Here is a 19,554-nt window from a genome sequence, read left to right on the forward strand (position 1 = left end):
TTCCATGTTCCGGGTTTTATCGACGCCCGTGGACAAGGCCCTAAGCCCCAGACGATATACGTGTAATTGGGCCACTTGTCAAACTACATAATAAAGTTTTAAAAAATAAAGGTACAAAAGTAATAAAACAAAAGCAATAGAACAACTTGAAATCCCCTAAAATTTTCGATTCTTTCCGAAAGGAAAGAGAAGGCCAAGTTCGACTTTATCGAACGGGCTGTGAACGACCGCCTATCAACAGGTGCTGTCCAACTGGTTGACGCGATAGGTTTTGCCTACTGTGTTTCCACCCTTGGCCGGTTCGCTTCTCTTTAACCAACCTGGAGAACTTGGATTCCTCCGTGTTCCCCATGTTGACTCCAGACTTAGCGCAGACAACCGCTCCCAGGAATCCCGCCTTTAAGCCGTTCAGAGACCCCAGTCTCCAGGTAGCTGGATTACAGGCGTGCGCCACAATTCCCGGCTTTTTTATTTGACGTAAAATTTTGAATGTCTTTTGTCTTGTAACCTCGACTGCATGCCGCAACCGGAAGTTGTCTCCGTTGTAAGCGGCATGAAAGGTTGCACAAGGACACAAAAAGAAAAGCAAAAGAACTTGATTCTTCTACGTAAAATTAATTTTAAAATCCAAAGTAATGTCACATTCACGACATTGAGTCAAGTAAAAATTCCAGCCTATAATAATAATAATAATAATAATAATAAAGCCTTTATTTAAAGAGGGTAGCACTTAATAGCCAAAGGCTAATAAACTTGTGGCCCTCATAAAATACACAACTATTTACAATCTAATAAATATAGTAAGCTAAAATATATAAACAATTAAAATAAAACAGGATTCGAATTTTATAAAAATAAAAATTATTAAATGATAAAATGATGCAAACATTGTTGTTCCTTGTCAAGTAATGTGACATTCACCAGAAAAATTTCCATTCCTCTTCAAGATCGAGACAACACTTCTTTCTACCAAGAATTTTTCAAATTTTTTAAAGGAAGCTAATGAGGGTTTAGCCTCGTTTTTATGCTAGAGTTTAGTCCCTCGCCGACGCTGAGCTGTCGGCTTGACGTCTTGAACACGTGCCTTCTTTCTCTTTCTGCCGACATGGCCGCGAGCAACTACTACGGTTACACTTCGGGAGCCCAGCACTCTCAAGGTTTTACTCAAGCTCAAAATCCGTCGATACAAACCAGTTACGGAACACCTCAGGCAACTACAGGATACGGAGTTCAAGCCTCTACACCTGCTGGGGCACATTATGTTCCGCAACAAACTCAGGCACCGAGGCAAGTTGTACAAGCTCCCTATTCAGCCGGCACAACAGCTTACGCTCAACAAGGATCTTCGGCTCAAGCAGGCGCTTATGGCTACACAGCGAGACAGCAAGACGCTCCACCGCCGCCTCCACCAGCAAATGCCTCTTATCAAGCGGCTCACGCCGCTTATCAAACGCACCACGGCTCTGCTCAGTACTACGATAGAGAAGCTTATGAAACGAAGGCGTCTTATTATTCACAACAACCTGCTACGAATGTTCAAGGTGGCCAGGGTGCTTACTATGGTCAAAACGCCTCGGCAGCAGCTAAAGCGGCCTATCCGACATCAGGAACAAGTGTTTACCCAACATCTGTAAGCGCCACTCCAGTCATTTCGAAAACGCATCCGTCACAATCGTATTCTTCGCAATCCTCGACCGTCGCCTACCCGTATTCCAGCGCTCGTGCGCAGACATCAGCTTACGAGCAAACAAGCTCGTACAACACGTCAAATTATGGTGGCTCTTCGGCTGGAAACACGGGTGGTTATCAGCCGCAAGCTTACGAAGCTGCTGTTTACAATGCCGCTGCAGCCTTTGTTCAGCAACAGCATCATCAACATCAACCTCCGAGACAAGGCTGGAAAAACAAGATAGGTGTAGGGCAACAGAAGCAACCAACAGGAATGATGAAGCCTAAACAGCCGCCAAAACAGCCTCAACTTCATTACTGTGAAGTTTGCAAGATAAGCTGCGCTGGACCTCAGGTAAACTTATCTTTTCCATTCAATAAATTCTAAACCTTGAACGGAACATCTGTTCATGAGTCTGCTAGTCCTAAAATAGCTTGTATCACCGGTCGTTTCGATACAAAGTTATTTAGGTACAAGTCGTTTCGCTACATGACGATTTAGAAATGGTATAACTAGTTTTGTGTACAGTAGTTGACTTTCACGAACGAGGACTATTCACGCCATATGTTTTTGTGGTCCAAACGACACTATACTTGTAGACTGCTAGTAGTGTCTTATTTTCTTTTGAGTCACGGAGATCAAGAGCGTGCGTGCAGGGCGAGTGGCGAAACCGCGAAGAACGATGGCGGAAGCGTGAGCGAAGAAAAAAGAGACTACGATAGGATCTTTGATCTGGCGATTTGCTGCTTTTCACGCCTTTGTTGTTACTGACAGCTCCTTCATTCTTTGACAATAGCCCATGTTCAATATATTAAAATTCTAACATGACTCCGAGGCTTTCTGGTCATTTTTCTATATATTATTTGGTTTGGTGTTATTTGTGCTCAGATTTCTTCTGGGAATTGCCAGACAATGGAGGCTTAAAAAATTTGCAGTTTTGACCCAAAAGCCTCAGAGTCAACTTAGAATTTTAATATATTGAACGTGGGCTATTGACACCATTTCGCGTGCTTTTTCCTGCAAACAAACAGCTTGTCTTCGATTGTCTGTTCATTGCTGTTTGGTTGGGGATATTAGTTCTCCAGTTATCTTTGAAGGATTGCAGAAATAGTAGCGTAATAAATTCTGAAAATCGTGGGGAAAAAAGAGGGTTTCTCAAAGCAGGTGAGAAAGGAAGCGAAAGGATGAAGAAGCCTCGCAATATTATAGGCCAGGCAAACAGTTTGCCATTGACCTTTCATTGTCTAGTGCTGAAATTTCTATAGTGGGAAAAGAGGATATATTTCGACCGAGAATACATTTTCAGGTTCCACAAAAGCAAGGACTAATAAAACCGTTAACCTCTACAGTCATCCTTTTTCCTCTCTCCGCCCCAAACCTTTTTACGATTAGTTTGCACCATTTCACTTTTTCACTCCCTGCATGTGGCAATATGTACAACATAATTATTTTATTGTTTACTCCCCAAGGGGCTTTTCAGGAACAATCATTTTTTAGAAGCTTTACATTTAACTAATTACAACACTCAACTTAGTACAAATTAAAAGGCTTAACTAATAATTACTTATTACAATACTTTTTAAACTAAGAAGCGTTTACAAAATTATCTAAAAGCTGGTTCCTTAAGAGATGTTTAAAAATGTGAGCAGATTGGCTTAATTGGAGAGAAGGTTTTAAATTGTTGCTAAGCTTAATAATAGTCCTGCAATAAAAAGTTCTCTGTCTGGAGGCTGTTCTGAAAAGAGGGATGTTTAGCTTTTGGCTACTCCAAGTTGTTCGTTTGTTAACTTGCTCACAGGTAATAAATTGGGAAGTAAGATATTCAGAGGCTTGACCGGTCATGCATTTGAAGGCCATAATAGCTTGGTAATATAGTCCTTATCAGGCAACCAAGATGGGCATTTTAAGAGGGGTGTTACATGATCATATTTTTTCGCACTTCTGGCGATCAGGCAAGCAAAGTTTTAAAAAGTCTACAATTTTGTTACATTCTAATTTGTGATATTTGCCCAAACATTGGAGCAGTATACATTTTGCTGAAAACTAAGGCATGTATTACCGTTAACAACGTGTTTTTGTCTAAGAAACGTTTCACACGGTTAATTTGCGCTAGGCATGCAATACGTTTCCGACACTTTAGTCGTTATATGGATATCAAATGTTAAGTTCAGATCCAAAATTATGCCGAGATCTTTCACTGATTGCACTGGGGAAATGTCCTTTCCCAACAAAAACAAATGAAATTCGTGGAGCATCAAGGTCACCTGTTAATTTTGTCTTGTCTGGATTCAGTAATAGCTGATTTCCGAAGCAGCAGTTGTACACCTGCAGGAGTTATTCATTTATTTCTTGGACGATCCGTTGGGAGTTGTTTAAATGGAAAGAAACAAAATAATATTCTTGTATCGTCTTCATAGCATTCTGTAGAGTAATGTATTGGAACTTCTGGCAGATCATTTACGTAGATGCTAAATAATATGGGGCCTAGAATACTACCTTCAGTTACACCACATTCAGCTGGCAGAGGACCAGAAACAGCACCATGAATTTGTACAACTTGATATCTATTTGTGAGGTAGCTGTTAAAAAACCATTTTCGTGCATTAGTCAAGGCACTAATGCTTTGTATTTTTACGTAACAATATTTGGTGGTCAATGCTGTCCAAGGTTTTACTCATATCTAAAAGTATGCAGGCAGTTCATTTCTTATCATCAATTCCTTTGCGAAATGCATCAGTTGTATGAATTGAAGATGTTTCAGTAGAGGACAATTTCTTGTTGCCACTTTGTTTTGCGGTGAACCTTTCCTTGGCTGTCAAATAGGTGACACACTGATTATAAGCTACTCTCTCACAAACCTTTGATCATGCAGGTAACAGGGAAATTGGTCTTTTATTGTTAGGAAGTTCATGGTTGTCTTGTTTGGGAATATAATATACATAGTTGAATTAAAAAGAGAGAGAGAAGCATTGATGATTGACATAATAAAAGGAAGTATGATCAGCAGGCTTCCTGAAGGAAAGAAGGACAACTGCTCACAGTATACTCTACTTACAGTGTTTGAAAATTGTTGTGCAGTTTCTTTGCTTGAGTTTGTATCGAAATGACTGGTTTTCAAAATAGCTTGTTGTATTGCATGTGCTGAACATGGGTTAATCTTTTTAGCTTGCTTTACTTAACAAATAAAGAAGCCTTGACTGTGCCCTGCTCTGTTGTAAAGCACACAGGAAGCGTCTAGAGCACAAAAGGAGTGTAGGGGGAAACTGAACTTGTAAATTGCACCGGTAAAAGTGTACATGGCTTCAAATGTGGTCCCCATAGCATTGATGCTTTTTTGTTTTGTCATTTCTTCTTAATAATGTCACAAGTCACCCTTGGCTTGCAAGTGCTAGGGACTTTGCTTTAGAGGTCTGTGAGTTTAAAGTTTTCTTAGACATACAAAGGCAACCAGAAAGTTATATGTGTGTGCACCAAGTTGGATGCATATATATACAGTTTATAATTTTGTCCAGTTGGTTTATATCTGATAAACGCAATAATATATTGACTTTTGAAATCATTATATTTAGACTTACAGGGAACACTTGGAAGGCCAGAAACACAAGAAGAAAGAACAGGCAGCAAAGCAGAAAGAGAAAGAATCTCTTCCATCAAATGCTTATCGCTGTGAACTGTGTGATGTAACTTGCACAGGAACTGATGCTTATGCTGCCCATCTCAAGGGATCAAAACATCAAAAGGTATGGATGATAATTGGTATCCAGCAAATAATGTGTTTTACTAGCCTGAATTTCATCCGATTACTTCGAGTCGTTATTACTCCCTCAGTAACGTCTGAATCGACCGGCCGTTAATGCCGTCCAGTGACGTCACTACTCCTTGACCTTTGCTTTAATTCATGCAAAAAGCAAAACACGATTTTCAAGTGGCAAACCGAGAAATATCGTTTGGAAATGTCTGCATGATACAGAACTGCTTTATTTTTTTCGATCGTAATTCATGTTTAACGTTCAAACTATCAACTGAATGCAGTACAACTCTGAACAGGTTGTAGTAAATTCTTGATAATCAAACTCTGTCGCAATCACGCAATGAAACAAACACACACACGGAACACTTAGTTTAAAAACACAATGATTTGCTTTAATTGAAAAGAAGCTATTTGGTCCTTAACGAAGAAAAAAACAAAAGGAGACAAGAAAGAAAAGCTAACAGAATCATTACATTTGACGGTAAAAATAGCAAGAAGGTCGAATTATAACATTGATCTCAGAAAACTTCGCGTAAACAAAATCACCGGCCGAAACCACAAAGCGGCTCTAAAAGAAAAACCTACCGACTCTCCGCAATGATTCTTCATTCGCAGTTCAATTTAGCATTTCAGTTTCGAAGACAAGGGCAATTGTACTGTTTAAGATAAAGATTAAGCTTATCGAAATGTTTGAACTAAACGAAAGAATGCCAGGGATGCGATCCGCTAAGTATCAAGAGACAATTCCGCTAAAATTTTTCATAATCATACATAATTATGCGAATGTTTAGACAATCAACCAATCAAAATCACTACCCGGTTTTCAGGTAGTGAGTGACGTCACTGGACGGCATTAACGGCTGGTCGATTCAGACGTTGTTGAGAGGAGAAAACGACTCGAAGCAATCGGATGAATTTCAGGCTAGTGTTTTACAGGGCTTGACAAAGAAATAAAATCTGGAAAGAAGGTCAGGGATTTTTTCTAAAAGCGGCTTGAGAAACGTGCTTAGTAAATCAGGTAGTTGAATTCAGGAACCCATAACTCGAAGCAAGCAACTTTCATGCTTTGTTGGGGAAATGGTGCTCTTTAAAGTATCTACAAACAAACTGGTCCGCAACGATAAAATGTTGTGACAAAGGCCTAGTATGGCAGTTACTTGCTCTGGGTTATGGGCCCCTGGTGAATTGTATTATTTGTCTTAGACAGAACATTTTACTGCAGACTCACAAGAACTGTTATTCTGTCATCTTGAAAGTTGAGCTGTATGTTCTCAGTATGTCTTGGAAAGCTTGGTGATCAAGAAGTATCATTCAGCTGTGCAAATGTTAAGATGGAAGCTGATATAGTGACCTTCTTTAATGCAAATACCTCAGTGTAATAATCAGTGGTCTTCACCCCATTTTCAGTGAAATACAGTGAAAAAGGACTTTAATGTACCTCTATTAAAATGAACACATTTTCCCTGTCTCCAGGTTCTTTGTTATACAGTACCGTTCAAAAGTAAGTTGACACTCAATTCTCGATTCTTGATTGTTGCGTCTCGATTCTCGATTCTCGATTCTCGATTCCTGTGAGACTCATCAAGCAGGAACAGTCTTTGTTTATAATCAATTGAAAGGGTGTTGTTTCGAGTAATTTGCTCTCTACATGTACTCTCGATAATCGGTTGCTGCAAGAATCTACAGCCTTTGTTCAAGTTTTGAGCATCTTCTAATTTCTCTCAAGTAAAAAAAAAAATCTTTCTACTCCATAAAATAACAAACTCTACTCAGCGTCTGATTTTTGGAGAAATTCCTTAACTATGCAAATTATACAGTAGCAATTTACATTTGCATTCATTCGCACAGCTCGGGTGACACTTTGCGTCAAAATCCTAAAAATATTCGAACAATATTTTGCATCATTTAAATAGCAGAAATTGTCAGTAATAGTAAATGTGAATGTTGAATGTTTATCTGTAAAATCCAAAATACATGTAAAAGGCAGCTTTTGTTCATAAATGGCAAAAACACGACCGTGTGTAAATAAAGTCTGGCGGCACTTCTCGTTGCTTTCAAATTTTACATGTTCTTGCCGATATTTTTCAAGCTAAGCGGCCGGATAAGCGCAGAATCGTTTGACGTTACAAAATAAACATGCTGTTGCTTGTTCACGAGAACTGTTTGTTTGCACATGAAGCAGGCATTTGAAACTTTACTGGAGGAAATGAAGCTTGATACAGGGCTGAGTTGCTCAAAGCATGGTTAGCTTTAACCATTGGTTAAGCAGTATCAAAACCAATACGTTGTCAAGGTATTTAACGCTGGTTAACGCTAACCATGCTTCGAGCAACTGGGCCCAGATTTCTTTGAAGAAACATTTGTTTTATAACTCGAATTAGTCTTGTTTCGAGCATACGGTTGCTTGCGCGAATCGCGAATATACATGTAACCATGCCGTGTTGTGTTACAGCTTATGTCTTTGTAAAATTATCGAGAAATCAATCATGGGTGAATCTTTTGTTTTCTGTCCTGCAAGACTCAATCCTCGACTTGATTCCCGATAGCTTGTTCTCAATTCTCGATTCACACAGGAATGGAGAATCGCGAATCGAGTCGAGAATCGAGACTCGCAACGGACTATCAACTTACTTTTGAAAGGTACTGTATGCAGGTTCGACTATATTTAACCTGTAAAATTTGACATGATAGCCTTCCATGGTTGTTGTGGTGAAACTACAGGGATATTAGATTCAGGAGTTTTGCGTGCTGAATTTCTACCATAAATAGATACCCCAGCCCCGTGCTCCTGGTATATATTTTTTTTGGCATTTACTTACAGTGTGTTTATTCTATCTGACAGTGAAAGCAACATTTTTGTTTTGAAGTTTTTCTCTTTCTTGCTAAACTTTCTTCAGTTTGCATTATTTTTCTTTTCTCATACTGATACTGTTACTCTTTTAATTTAAATCTAAATTGTAGAGAAATCTGGTTACCAAAGTGGCTACAAAACCAGAATTTTTAGTCACTAAGGAGAAAATGTTAGTTGCATTGGCAACCGTATTAGTCGCTATTTCAAGCCCTGCTTTTATAGCAACAACCAATGTTTCATTATGATTGACTTATCATGCATGTAGGTGATAAAACTTCATCAGAAGCTTGGAAAGCCAATCCCTGAACCTGCACCCCTGAAACCACCAGAACCTAAAGATAGCTCCAAAGAAAATGGGGACAAAAAAGCTGGTCCTGGTAACAAAGGCCCACAGCGAAAACCACCACCCAAGAAGATGGCAGCACCAAAAATCACCTTCGTAGGTGGCACAAAACTAACTTCTACTGGACTGGTCAAGACTGATGCCTCTCCTGGAGCTGCCTCTGGTGCTTCAAATTCTGGTTCAGCTGCAGGAAATGATGTGGAAATGGATGAAGGTTAGTGTAGGATACATGTATGGTTTTCAAAGTTGAAATATCTTTCTGACACACTTGTTAGGAAATTTATATGTGCAATCGAATGGTGATGAGTGAAATTAGAGAATTATTTTACATGGGTTTTGTCCAAGTCCTATCACTTTCTGGAGCCTTTATTACCCATTAATATCATAGGTGACAAATTATGCTCTCAATTTGCTCACAGTTATTATTTTTTGCTTGTTATCATATCAAGAACCCCACGCGCTAAAAAGTTTAGAGCATAAAATTTTTGCTCCATTCACAAGTTTTGTAATTTTTTGACAAAATACCAGTTTGAAACTTTCTTGATGTGCTCCTTCGTCTGTTTACGTTTTCTAAAGCAACAGTTACTTTTAATAGCCTGATATCTTCTGGTAAACATTTTAAAACTTCCACGCCATCTTGGCGCAGAGACGTATGGAACATTGCCATGGCAATTTGGTAATTTTATATGTGGTATTATAAATAACGCTGGAATTTCGCGGCAAAGTTAAGGAGTAATTTTTCAGCCATGATATTACTTATATAAGCAGTTGAAGTTATTTCAGCTCCTCAAGCTTTGACAGCAAGAGCAAATTAAAATAGTGTTGTTATTGAGAGAAATATTTTTCCACTTTATATGGAACATGTCCTGTGTACTCTAAACACCAAGTCCTTTTGTAAAAATAGTGACATTCTTATTATTTTGTAGAGAAATTTGACTTGGCAAATTACACTGGTGTGGACAAGAGCAAGATTGTTGGTATGTATCTCTGAACCTGCCAGTGGTGACATTATTAAGTAAGCACAAGGTTAAGCAAGATATTTGGTATGGAATTATAATCACTGACTTGCTTTGTGCTACAGTGGACAGTGGTAAAGTTAATTTACATTAGTGTTGTGCATAAGGAAAGATAAGAGTTTTCCTTCCTGTTTTACTCATAGAGATGGCGAAGATAAAAGATGAATTGGTATAGAAAAACAAAATATTACAGCAGAAGCTCTCGTAAACAAACACCTTTGAGACAGGAATGATAATCAAAAACAAATAATCAAAGCAGAAAGAGTTTTGTGTGGCTATTTTTCCTTTGTTTTGTCCTAATTTTTTTAAAAAACAGACTAAATTTAGGGTGTGCATTAGACATGGGTAAATACTTTATAAGGGCAAAGGCACAGGGAAATCTCTTATTCTAAAATATTTGTGACTTGGCATTTACAGTTTGCCATTTTGAAGTTATTCTGATACTAAATTTCACAGAGGTTGTTTACATGGGATATTTGGTTTACTGATAAAGTGTTTAGAAGTGAGGCATATTTAGTGCTAAGGAGATTTTCTTTCAGAACACTGGCTCCTATTTTGGTCATTAGGCTTTTGGCGCCTGCTGGTGTCAAAATGTTTGTGCTACTTTGTGATGATTTCTCACCTGCCTTGCTCTAACTGTAGGGTCTGAATATTTGGAAGAGATCAAAAATGAGGAAGGAAAGATTGTTAGCTTCCACTGCAAATTGTGTGAGTGCAAGTTTAATGATCCTAATGCAAGAGAAGCACATTTAGCTGGACGTCGTCATCGGTTGTCTTACAAGGTTAGTCAATCAGCAAGAATTAACATTGTTAAGAGCATTTTGCTCCCATATACACTGTATGAATTGTGTTTTGACAACAAGTGTTGTTTATGTGGATTGACTCCGAATTGTTAACTGTCTTTTACTGTTCATATCAATTCTTATTGACTGGTCATTTTCATGGGCTCTTGTATTGGCAAAGTTTTAATGTGCCTTTTATTCTTTCATACATAGTTGTAAGTTACGCAAATGTTGCATTTCGTTCAATTGAAATGATCAAGTAAAAAGATGTAGTTAACCACATGGGTTAACTTTTTTGTGATTATTTTGGTTGACTGAACTGAAAAATTATGTTGTTCCCACATCATACTGATGCTGATAATGTGTTTTGTAGAAAAAAGTTCAGCCTGATCTGGTTGTTGATTCCAAACCAAGTGGCCGAGGCCGCCTGAGCAAAGGACAAGAAGACAAGTTACGGCGACAGTGGGAACAGGAACAGTACTGGCAATGGAAAAAGTAAAGTATATGTGTGTTGTTGATGGTCACTGCTGATAAGTGTCAAAAAAAGGGTGTCTCTTGTCTTTGTAGCTGTTAACATGTGCAGCTTCTCATTTCCAACTGTTTAATTTTTCATTAGGGGAAGACAGGAGGAGGAGTTGCGTCGTTGGGAAGAAGAGGAATATTACAGGAGAATAGCAGAAGAGGAAAGATTCTGGGAAGAGGAGAATCGTCGGCGTTTTGAGGCTGAGTTCTTCGAAGGGTGGGGTCCTGCTCGGATGGGACCACCAAGGGGACCCCCTGGCCTATTGGGGCCACGCCCACTCATGGAGGGTGTTGGTGACATGGGACCGGTAAAGTTTCTTCTTGAATATTATCAAGGTTTACACTTTTCCTCAGTAGTAAACCTGAACTTGTTACTTGTTTGCTCAAGTCCCCTTGATGTAGCACCAGATACAATTAGCTCTTTGTCAGATTCAGTTTGACCCCAAAAAGCCCAGGGGACACAACTGGCTCCATTTTACACCAGCTAGCATAATGCTTCAGGACTTTGGTGTGAGCGAGTATGAGTGATCTAATTCTCACTTGTATTAATATGATAAATTTTTTAAACGTTAATGTCAGCATGCTTATTCTACAAACTGTCTATACTTTTTCTTTTGTACTGAAGAGAATTTTTCTAACAATCGATACCTTTTTCACTTGTTTATCATTTGCTTTTTTCTCTTTGTTTGATTGAGCTATGTTGCTATAAGGAGTATTTAAAAGGTTAGGAAAAGGAAGTTGAAATAAAGACTAGCAAATAACTCCATCTTGAAAAGCCTGTAGAGAACCAGTCCAGCATGCAAATGATGCGGCAGTTTGGTCACAATAATGAATGTGGATTTAAAACTTGTGTATGTTTACAGCCACAGGGTATGTCACGCCCCAGATACGATACACCAGATGACCGTCTAGTAATGGCCAAGCACTCAAGTATTTATCCCAATGAACAAGAACTCCAAGCTGTCCAGAAGATTGTGTCAGCTTCGGAGAAGGCATTAAAACTTGTGTCTGACCTGATAGCAGAGCAGGATCAATCCACTCAACCGAAGAAAGAAGAGAAAGAAGAAGCCAAAGAGGAGGTGAAAGTGGAGGTTAAAGAGGGTGAAGAGGGCAGTGAGGACAAAAAAGAGGGTGGAGAAGAGAAAAAAGACCCCAGTAAAACTGCTTCACCACCGCGTAAGTTCTTATATCTAGCTGACAGAAGGCGAAGCAAAATTGTTCACAAAGTACAGATAATACATTAGGAACTAACCTTAAACCTAATCACTCTTCAGCTCCCCGCAAGTGACCCACTCCACATAATTATATGCTGACAACTGTTTTTTTTTTTTTTTGTAGGTGCTCTGAAAGGTGTAATGAGAGTTGGAGTTCTTGCTAAGGGGTTACTACTTCATGAACGTTTGGATGTCGATCTGGTTGTATTGTGTCATGGTGAGAGGACTGATTAAGTTTTTTTGTTGAAATTCAGGTTTACTAATATTATTGTTGAAGTCAGAAAAGCCTGACTCCGAGATGGTACTTCACATGAACAGAAATGATTTAAAATTCAGGCTGACCCAATCAGTTTACTGTAGGCTGGGTGAATTAATTTAGTCGCCAATCCTTATTCCAGCCTAACTAAATTCAAAAGGGAGAAAAGGTGCATTTCAGTCAAATATATTATTAAAATTTATGCATTTGGTTTGGCTCACGTGAAGTTCAGTGTCTGAATCAACACTGGTCCTTAGCCGATAGAACTATACTTATTTGCCCTAACTATTTATTTCAATTATTTTAGATAAACCTACCAGGCAACTTGTGAAGAGAGTAGCAGACCTCTTGCCAGAACACATTGCAGTAAGTTGTCACAATGTTTGGCTTCTTGTTTGGGTGACTGTAATGGGATGCTCAAGAAAGATCATATCTAATAGCTAAGGTTTAAACTAAAGGTTACATAAAATTATTTCTACTGCAGAAAGTGTCAGAAGAGAAGTATGAAGTAAAAGTAGTCTATGAGGAAGCTGCCCTTAAAGTCGTCACCACCAGTGACCCTAAAGTTGTTGTTACCATCACACTGACCTCACCTGTCATGCGGGAGGGTGATGATGCTGACCACGGTACATGTTTTACATCTATTTTAATTTCACAGGGTCCTAATAAGTCCCTTCCCTGATGTAACATTGCCGACATGTGTTTGTTTAATACATTGGATTGGTAAATTTCTCCTCTGATGGTTAACGGTCTGCACTGATTTTTGAATGGATATGGCAAAATTAAATGACACAAATGTGCTTGTTACAAGTTATCTTATTAAGGGCCCTGTGATTTTTACTTTACATTTAGTTTGAAATGTAAACAGTAACGTTCTACCATTGAGTTTGCTTTTGAGGAACATACAATCAAATTGCCTTCAGCTGAATGGAAGGGCAGTGGATTTTATTACTGTATGTACAAAAATAAGGGGCATTTTGATGACTACAATTTTGGTTTTAACCTGGGTTATTGGTGTAAGAAAAATAATGTTGTTCCTTGACCCGCCCCTACAAAATTATTATTGGTTTGTGGATGGACTTCAACAGATGGTAGTGATGCTTGTTTTATCAACACAGAGGATGACAATCACTGATTTATTGTTCCTCCAAAGTCCAAAAACTTCTCATATTATTCATTAATGTAAATGATAATCAATCTATGCTATTGAAAAGCAATGCCTGTGCACAAAGCTTCTCAGCCTTGTGCTTGACTTGATTTATCATTCTGATGTTGTTGCAAATCTGCAGAATTATCTGTGTAATTTCTGTACACTCAGATGACTGTCTTCCATCCATGCTACAGCGTGGGGGAAGGAGGTGCAAAGATTCCTAGCTTTGTCTGTATTTGTGTCTCTCTGCATGAGTGTTTGTTGTTGTTTTGTTTGTGTTGAACTTGGTTAATTGGGGGTTCAACTTATTTGCTTTTTGTGGGTCAGGTTATGCTTATTATTTTGGGTTACAAGTAAAAGAAATGCTCAATTTTTTTGTTGAATTAAAATTTAGATGAACACTACATGTAGTTTCACATTTTAATAGCTAAGACAACTCTAGAGAACACCCTCATGACTTTAAATCTGAGAAATTTAGATTCTGTGAAGTGGGAGATCTGGAAGAACTTGATATAATTTCTTTGCTGATAGTTCTGTGAGGACGTGCCAAGATTTTTTGTCTAATTTATTGAACATCCTCGAAATCTACATCATGAGGTACAAACACCTCTGTTTAAACAGAGCTGCTTATTTTCTTGACTTAAAGGATATCATTCATTTTTTATCTAAGTGATTCAATTTTGAATGTCCTTACTTTGGAATAAAATTAACTTACTAATAAATCAAAGTTGAAATTCTCCTCAGAGAAAGAATAGTATTGACATTTAAATGTTTGTTGTGTGTTTGTGGTGTAAATGTCATGTTTGATCATGCTGGGATATCTTTTCACCTTCTACTTAACCACCCGATTCTCACCCGTAGCTGAAGACGATCCTCAAGTGCTGGACAGGCCAAAATGCTTAGCTGCATTGGCATCGCTACGACATGCTAAATGGTTCCAGGTTCGCTCCTTTGCTGTAATATATTTTAAGAGGAATTGTCACATTCTCTCTTATTATGATAACTATCTTTGGAAGTACATCTGATGCCATCCACTCCGTACAAGGGAGTTAAAAGTGGCACAGCAAGAGCTGTCCAATTAGACATCCCTTGCAGTTTACACCTCCCGAAATACAAGCAATTATGCTCTTAGTGGGTGTGTGTGCTTAGTGAGGGTGCACATTGCTCGATATTCAGAATTTATTATCAAGAAAATCATCTCGCTTTCTGCACCAAAAGCAAATGACTTCTTTTCTCATTGAATTGTTATCGAATTCAATAGTACTAGGCTCAGATTTGCTTCCATAGTAAAGTTCTTTACATGAGGTGCTTGTTGTGTTTCCTTGTGCTCTGTTAAATAGTATCATTTGAAGTCCAAGCAAGGTATGTATGTATGTTTGTGCAGTCAACTGACATGTGACACTTCCTCTTTGGAAAACTGTGGTCTCAGAATGCAAATTTTGTTTCCTGGTTTTCACTGTTTTCCCTGTTAACAAAATTTTTTTGTTATCTTTTTTATTTCTTTATGTTTTTGTTTTTTGTAAATTGGCATTTCATTATTTGTGAAGTGCTAGTTTGCATTTCAATCTCTTTGATATACATGTGTGTGTTATTTGTAGTGAAACACATAAACATATTCAGTGGTTTATATAAGTAAATGTCCATGTCTGTGTATCAACTGTATGTTTTAGCACCGCAAAATTAATATTCTCTACAGAAAGAGATTTCAGTTAACTTCTATTACAGCTGTACCCTGGTTTGTTTACTGTCAAACTCTTAAAACCATGAACACCTGAATATCGTTAAGAATGATGGTTGTTTGGTGACCAATAACAGTTGAGAGCAAGCAAGGAAACATCAAAACCACAAGCTAATTACTATAGGCCTTTCTCAAAAGTAACATCATACTCTTTTTTGTCCCTCCAAAATTTTGCTGCAGTATTGTTTTCTATTTTTCTTGGGGTGATTGTAAGTCCCAAGAGAAATTGATAACAATGCTTATGCAAAATTTTGGAGGGACAGCAAAGAGTATTATAGTATTTTTGAAAAAGGCCTGTTGTCATTTCCCTTTTAGTTTTCTCTCCCCTGAGTGGCTTTTGCCTTTCAAAACAATAAAATTCCAGGAATGCTTCTGATGTTCATGGTTTTAATGGAGTTTCACAGTAATACATGCTATAGCTTTCCCCTTTTGAACAGTATTTATTGCAACATTTCTGTTGATCCGTGTAAAATTCAAATTAGTTCAAAATACATGAACCTTTCCACTGTATCCCCCGGTCTCAAGTTTAACTATTGTCTTGATGTCTCTCTTAGTCAGTTAATCTTTTTTCAGTGATAAGTATAGTACAGTAGAGGCAACTCAAAATGGCACCTTTTTAGCTGGTTGTTTTTAGCTGGTTGTTCACTAAGGTGGCTAGCTCACTAGTTAGAATTAGTTAATAGCTTTATTACTTTGTCCTTGCCTTAGGACTCTTTTTATTCCTGCTGACTTTGTTTGTTTTTCCATAGGCAAAGGCCAACGGCCTTCAGTCATGTGTTGTCATTATACGCGTCATGCGTGACCTGTGCCAGAGAATTCCAGCATTTTCTCCACTTAATAATTGGGTAATACATGTTAAACCCATATTGCTGTACTTTTTGTGAAGAAATGTCCCTTTTTGTATTGTATCACTAAATGACAACTTATTAAAGGAATAGTCTTGACCTAAAGCAAAATATTGTTAAATACGGGCTTGGATGCACCTGAAATTTGAAAATTAACAAAAAAATAGACAGTTGCAAACAGATTTTCTCGCTGTAGGTTCTGAATTTTATTTCCCTTAGCTGGAGGCATGTTCAGTGCTTCTATTTGTCTTGTCATAGTGAACTCAAAACCGGACTGTTGAAAGTAATTATTTCAGGTTGGACGCTCATGGAAACCTTCTAAAAAATACAGTTGAACCTCCATTAAGCGACCACCCTCGATTAAGTGGCCAGTGTTTAAAGTCCAGAAATAATTGTGTACTTAAAATGAGAACTTGGACCTCTACAAAGCGTCCACGTCCAATTTTTGTCTGCCCCAATGGGAGTTTTACCATTGTTGTCACCTGTTAAGCGGCCATCAGGCTCTTAAGTTTGGCTATATTTCAAGAATATGATAAAGGAAAATACAGTCTGAGATAGAAAGTGACGACCAATTGTGGACCAAAAATGTTGCTCCCATCGGGTGTTTGTTTCAAATTAAAGTGATGTTTCTGCTAAAGATTGTGCTCATTTTATGCTAATTTTTGACAAACCGCCATTGAGCGGCCAACCTCTATGAAGCTGCCACTTGCCGGTAACCCAACGGTGGCTGCTTAATGGAGGGTGTAACTGTTCTGAAACAGGCTCTTAATGAATATATTTTTTTGTAGGCAATGGAACTTTTGGTGGAGAAGGCTTTGAGCAGTAGTCAGCAGCCCTTGGGGCCTGGTGAAGCCTTCCGCCGTGTACTAGAATGCATCTCTAGTGGCCTTCTTCTTGAAGGTAGACTACTCATTGTCAGTACATTTTGTGTGTCATTTCACTGATATTAATTTTAGCCTTAGAATATGAGTGACATTTTTAGGACCAGTACATAGCATTGTAATTTGAACATTAACTCTCCTTCTGTGCAATGTAAATTGTAAGGTTTTAGGTTTGTATGACTACAAATCATTTGTATATGCAGGTTAAACCAGGAGACAATATTTTTTCATTAAAGTTGTCTTACTTTTAGAACTGTTGTGCATTCTTAATGTATCTGTTGTGAATTAGGGCTCTCAAGAGCAATTTAAACAAGTTTTCTTTTCATTGTTGTCCCTTTGGCATATTGCTTTGTCGGGGTACCTGTGTCAAATTACTACTCTTTGTTTTGGAACCCAACTAATGGGTAATCACTCTGCTTTTAACTTATGCACAGGTGGCCCAGGATTGTGTGATCCTTGTGAAAAGGAGACTGTTGATGCCTTAGGCGAGGTAACAATGCAAGAAAGAGAAGATCTAACTGCCTCGGCACAGGTAGACACCAGAGTTGTTATGATTATTTCATTGAGAAGGCATAGTCCTACTCTATAACAGACTTTTTTCCTGCTTTTAATGCCACTTCAGCAGCCTCTGTTTAATGTTCAATTGTAGTAATTCTTTTACTCCCTAAGGCAAGATTGAAGAAAAAAGCAACTTTTTTATGTTAAATAGTGGAGAACAGTCAGTACTAAGTGAAACTTCTGCTGAAGAACTTTCGTGTGAATGATCACGCCACAGGATTTTGTCCAGACTCACAAGTTTTGACTTAATGTCCATACTATAAAAGTAGTACTGTGCAATACTACTGCTGAAGAGGTTTCATTTGAATGGTCACACCACAGCATTTCATTCACGGACTTGTAAGTGTACCAAGAATCACACAGTGGGTAGTCCCAAAGCCCTTGCTAGCTTGCCGTAGCATACACTTCATGGGCAAAGAGTATATGGTTATTGAAACAACCACAGCCCACACTTAACTTTTGTTTATTTTATATTGGATGCTCTCTTTTGAGGCCTAAGTGATGAGCAAACTCTACCTGACACATTGTGGAGGGAAAAACTGATTTAATGAGCCTGATAGGCCTCTTACAACATCCCACATTGTTTCGACTAGACATAATTTTGGCTTTGACACTAATTGGTGCTCTCTTCTCTCCTACCAGCACGCCCTGCGACTTACAGCATTCCGTCAACTGCACAAAGTTCTCGGCATTGACCCACTCCCTCCACCAACAAAGTTCCGACGCGGCCGTGGCCGCTTTAAAAGAAGGCGCGAAGACAGTGGTCAGGGGGAAGAAGGAGCCAAGAAGGAGAAGAAAGAGGGGGAGGGGGAGAGTGCAGGGGAAGCCATGGAAGTAGCCTCGGGAGGTAGTGGTGAGGCAAAACCCGAAGCCTAAGCAAACGTTACTAATATCACAGAGGCTAAAGGATATAACAATCAGTTTACGTAGATGTTCTCAGGGTCAGGCGTGTTTTTTTTTTAACTTATGAATGAATGCTCTTGAGTTAATTCGGACATTTTATTATAGTTACAGTCGTTCATGATACATGCAGGTTAAGGACGCGTCAAACTTTAACAGAGCAATAGTGCATTTTATTGTCTTTGTTTGTCATTTTTGTTAGATTTTATGACAAGCGTATTTGTAGTTTCATTTGGCGTACAGAAATAAATCCGTTGTAGGAAATAAAGAAGCATGAAGAGGTCGCTCAAAGCAGTCCTTTTGTAACTGTTTCTACTTCAAAGAAATCTTTCCCTCCAGTTTAGATGATTAATTAGGGACTTGTCAGAAATTAGCAGGGGGGAGGGGGATGGAAACAGAGGGAGGGTCACAACTTTTTGAGACTGCAGAAAAGGGAGGGGTCATGAAAAATGGGCCGTTAAAAGGGGGAGGGTCATGCAAATATGTGTACGTGATCGCCTGGGTCAAATAATTTATAAGAAACAAGAGAGTAACACGCGATTATTTCTATTTTTAATTCCAATTACACGTTGTACTCTTATCTATTACATTTTGACTTGGTAGCATAGCTGTGTTTGCGCAGTCTTATGACAAATTGTATAGCCTTATGTTAGACTGCAAAACAGTCGGTTTTTTCTCAAAATCAGTAAAGAAATCGGTAAAGCGTGCCGTAAGAGTCTTACGCGCCCGAAGCGCTCGAGCCTCGCACGCCCGTAGGGCGTGTGAGGTGAGAGAGAAGCGGCTGAGAGAAGCGGGTAATTCGAACGAAAATAACGTATGCAACGGACAGTCCGTATTTTTAGAGTCTCTCCCCAGGTCTCGCTCTCTCAGCCTCGTTCCAGACCTTTTGTTTGACTGCTCGCGCGTACTTGAATACGCAAAAATACGGACTGTTTTGCAGTCTACCCTTATGTCAGCTACAATAGCTTGTCAATGGCACTCAGAAAAATCGGTAGCTGAAAGATCTTGACAGATTATAGAAAAAGGTTAATCTGTAAGTAACAAACAGATAAGCGTGCGAACGCAGACGTTTCCCGTT

At 38.7% G+C, this 19,554-nt stretch overlaps 1 protein-coding gene and 1 non-coding gene across 4 annotated transcripts; both read left to right on the forward strand.

Annotated features, from left to right (window-relative positions):
* Positions 1-1,070: 1,070 nt before the first annotated feature.
* On the forward strand, positions 1,071-18,770 carry LOC140939044 (zinc finger RNA-binding protein-like). 3 transcript variants are annotated; one of them, XM_073388601.1, is made up of 16 exons: positions 1,072-2,023; positions 5,239-5,409; positions 8,537-8,828; positions 9,541-9,591; positions 10,273-10,412; positions 10,786-10,907; positions 11,029-11,242; positions 11,798-12,110; positions 12,273-12,365; positions 12,712-12,770; positions 12,889-13,030; positions 14,416-14,495; positions 16,042-16,137; positions 16,926-17,037; positions 17,453-17,550; positions 18,219-18,770. In XM_073388601.1, the coding sequence occupies exons 1-16, from the start codon at positions 1,106-1,108 to the stop codon at positions 18,450-18,452; spliced, it is 3,135 nt and encodes a 1,044-aa protein (XP_073244702.1). In that variant the 5' UTR covers positions 1,072-1,105; the 3' UTR covers positions 18,453-18,770. The 3 variants fall into 3 exon arrangements, 2 of the variants coding, with proteins under 2 accessions (XP_073244703.1, XP_073244702.1); XR_012165600.1 differs by lacking the exons at positions 14,416-14,495; positions 16,042-16,137; positions 18,219-18,770 and having other exon boundaries at positions 1,071-2,023; XM_073388602.1 differs by lacking the exons at positions 14,416-14,495; positions 17,453-17,550; positions 18,219-18,770 and having other exon boundaries at positions 1,071-2,023.
* LOC140939457 (small nucleolar RNA SNORD57) lies at positions 18,070-18,136 on the forward strand. The gene has a single exon (XR_012165801.1). It is a non-coding gene; the product is annotated as a small nucleolar RNA SNORD57 (small nucleolar RNA).
* Positions 18,771-19,554: the final 784 nt, after the last annotated feature.

The sequence above is a fragment of the Porites lutea genome, chromosome 5 (genome assembly GCF_958299795.1).
Source record: "Porites lutea chromosome 5, jaPorLute2.1, whole genome shotgun sequence".
Taxonomy (NCBI): Eukaryota; Metazoa; Cnidaria; class Anthozoa; order Scleractinia; family Poritidae; genus Porites; species Porites lutea.

Bases quoted from the DNA above. Each gene is read 5' to 3' on its own strand.
- LOC140939044 (XM_073388601.1), top strand. From the start codon at position 1,106: ATGGCCGCGAGCAACTACTACGGTTACACTTCGGGAGCCCAGCACTCT. The intron at 5,410-8,536 runs GTATGGATGATA...TCATGCATGTAG, and splicing joins AGGGATCAAAACATCAAAAG to GTGATAAAACTTCATCAGAA. The intron at 17,551-18,218 runs GTAGACACCAGA...CTCTCCTACCAG, and splicing joins ATCTAACTGCCTCGGCACAG to CACGCCCTGCGACTTACAGC.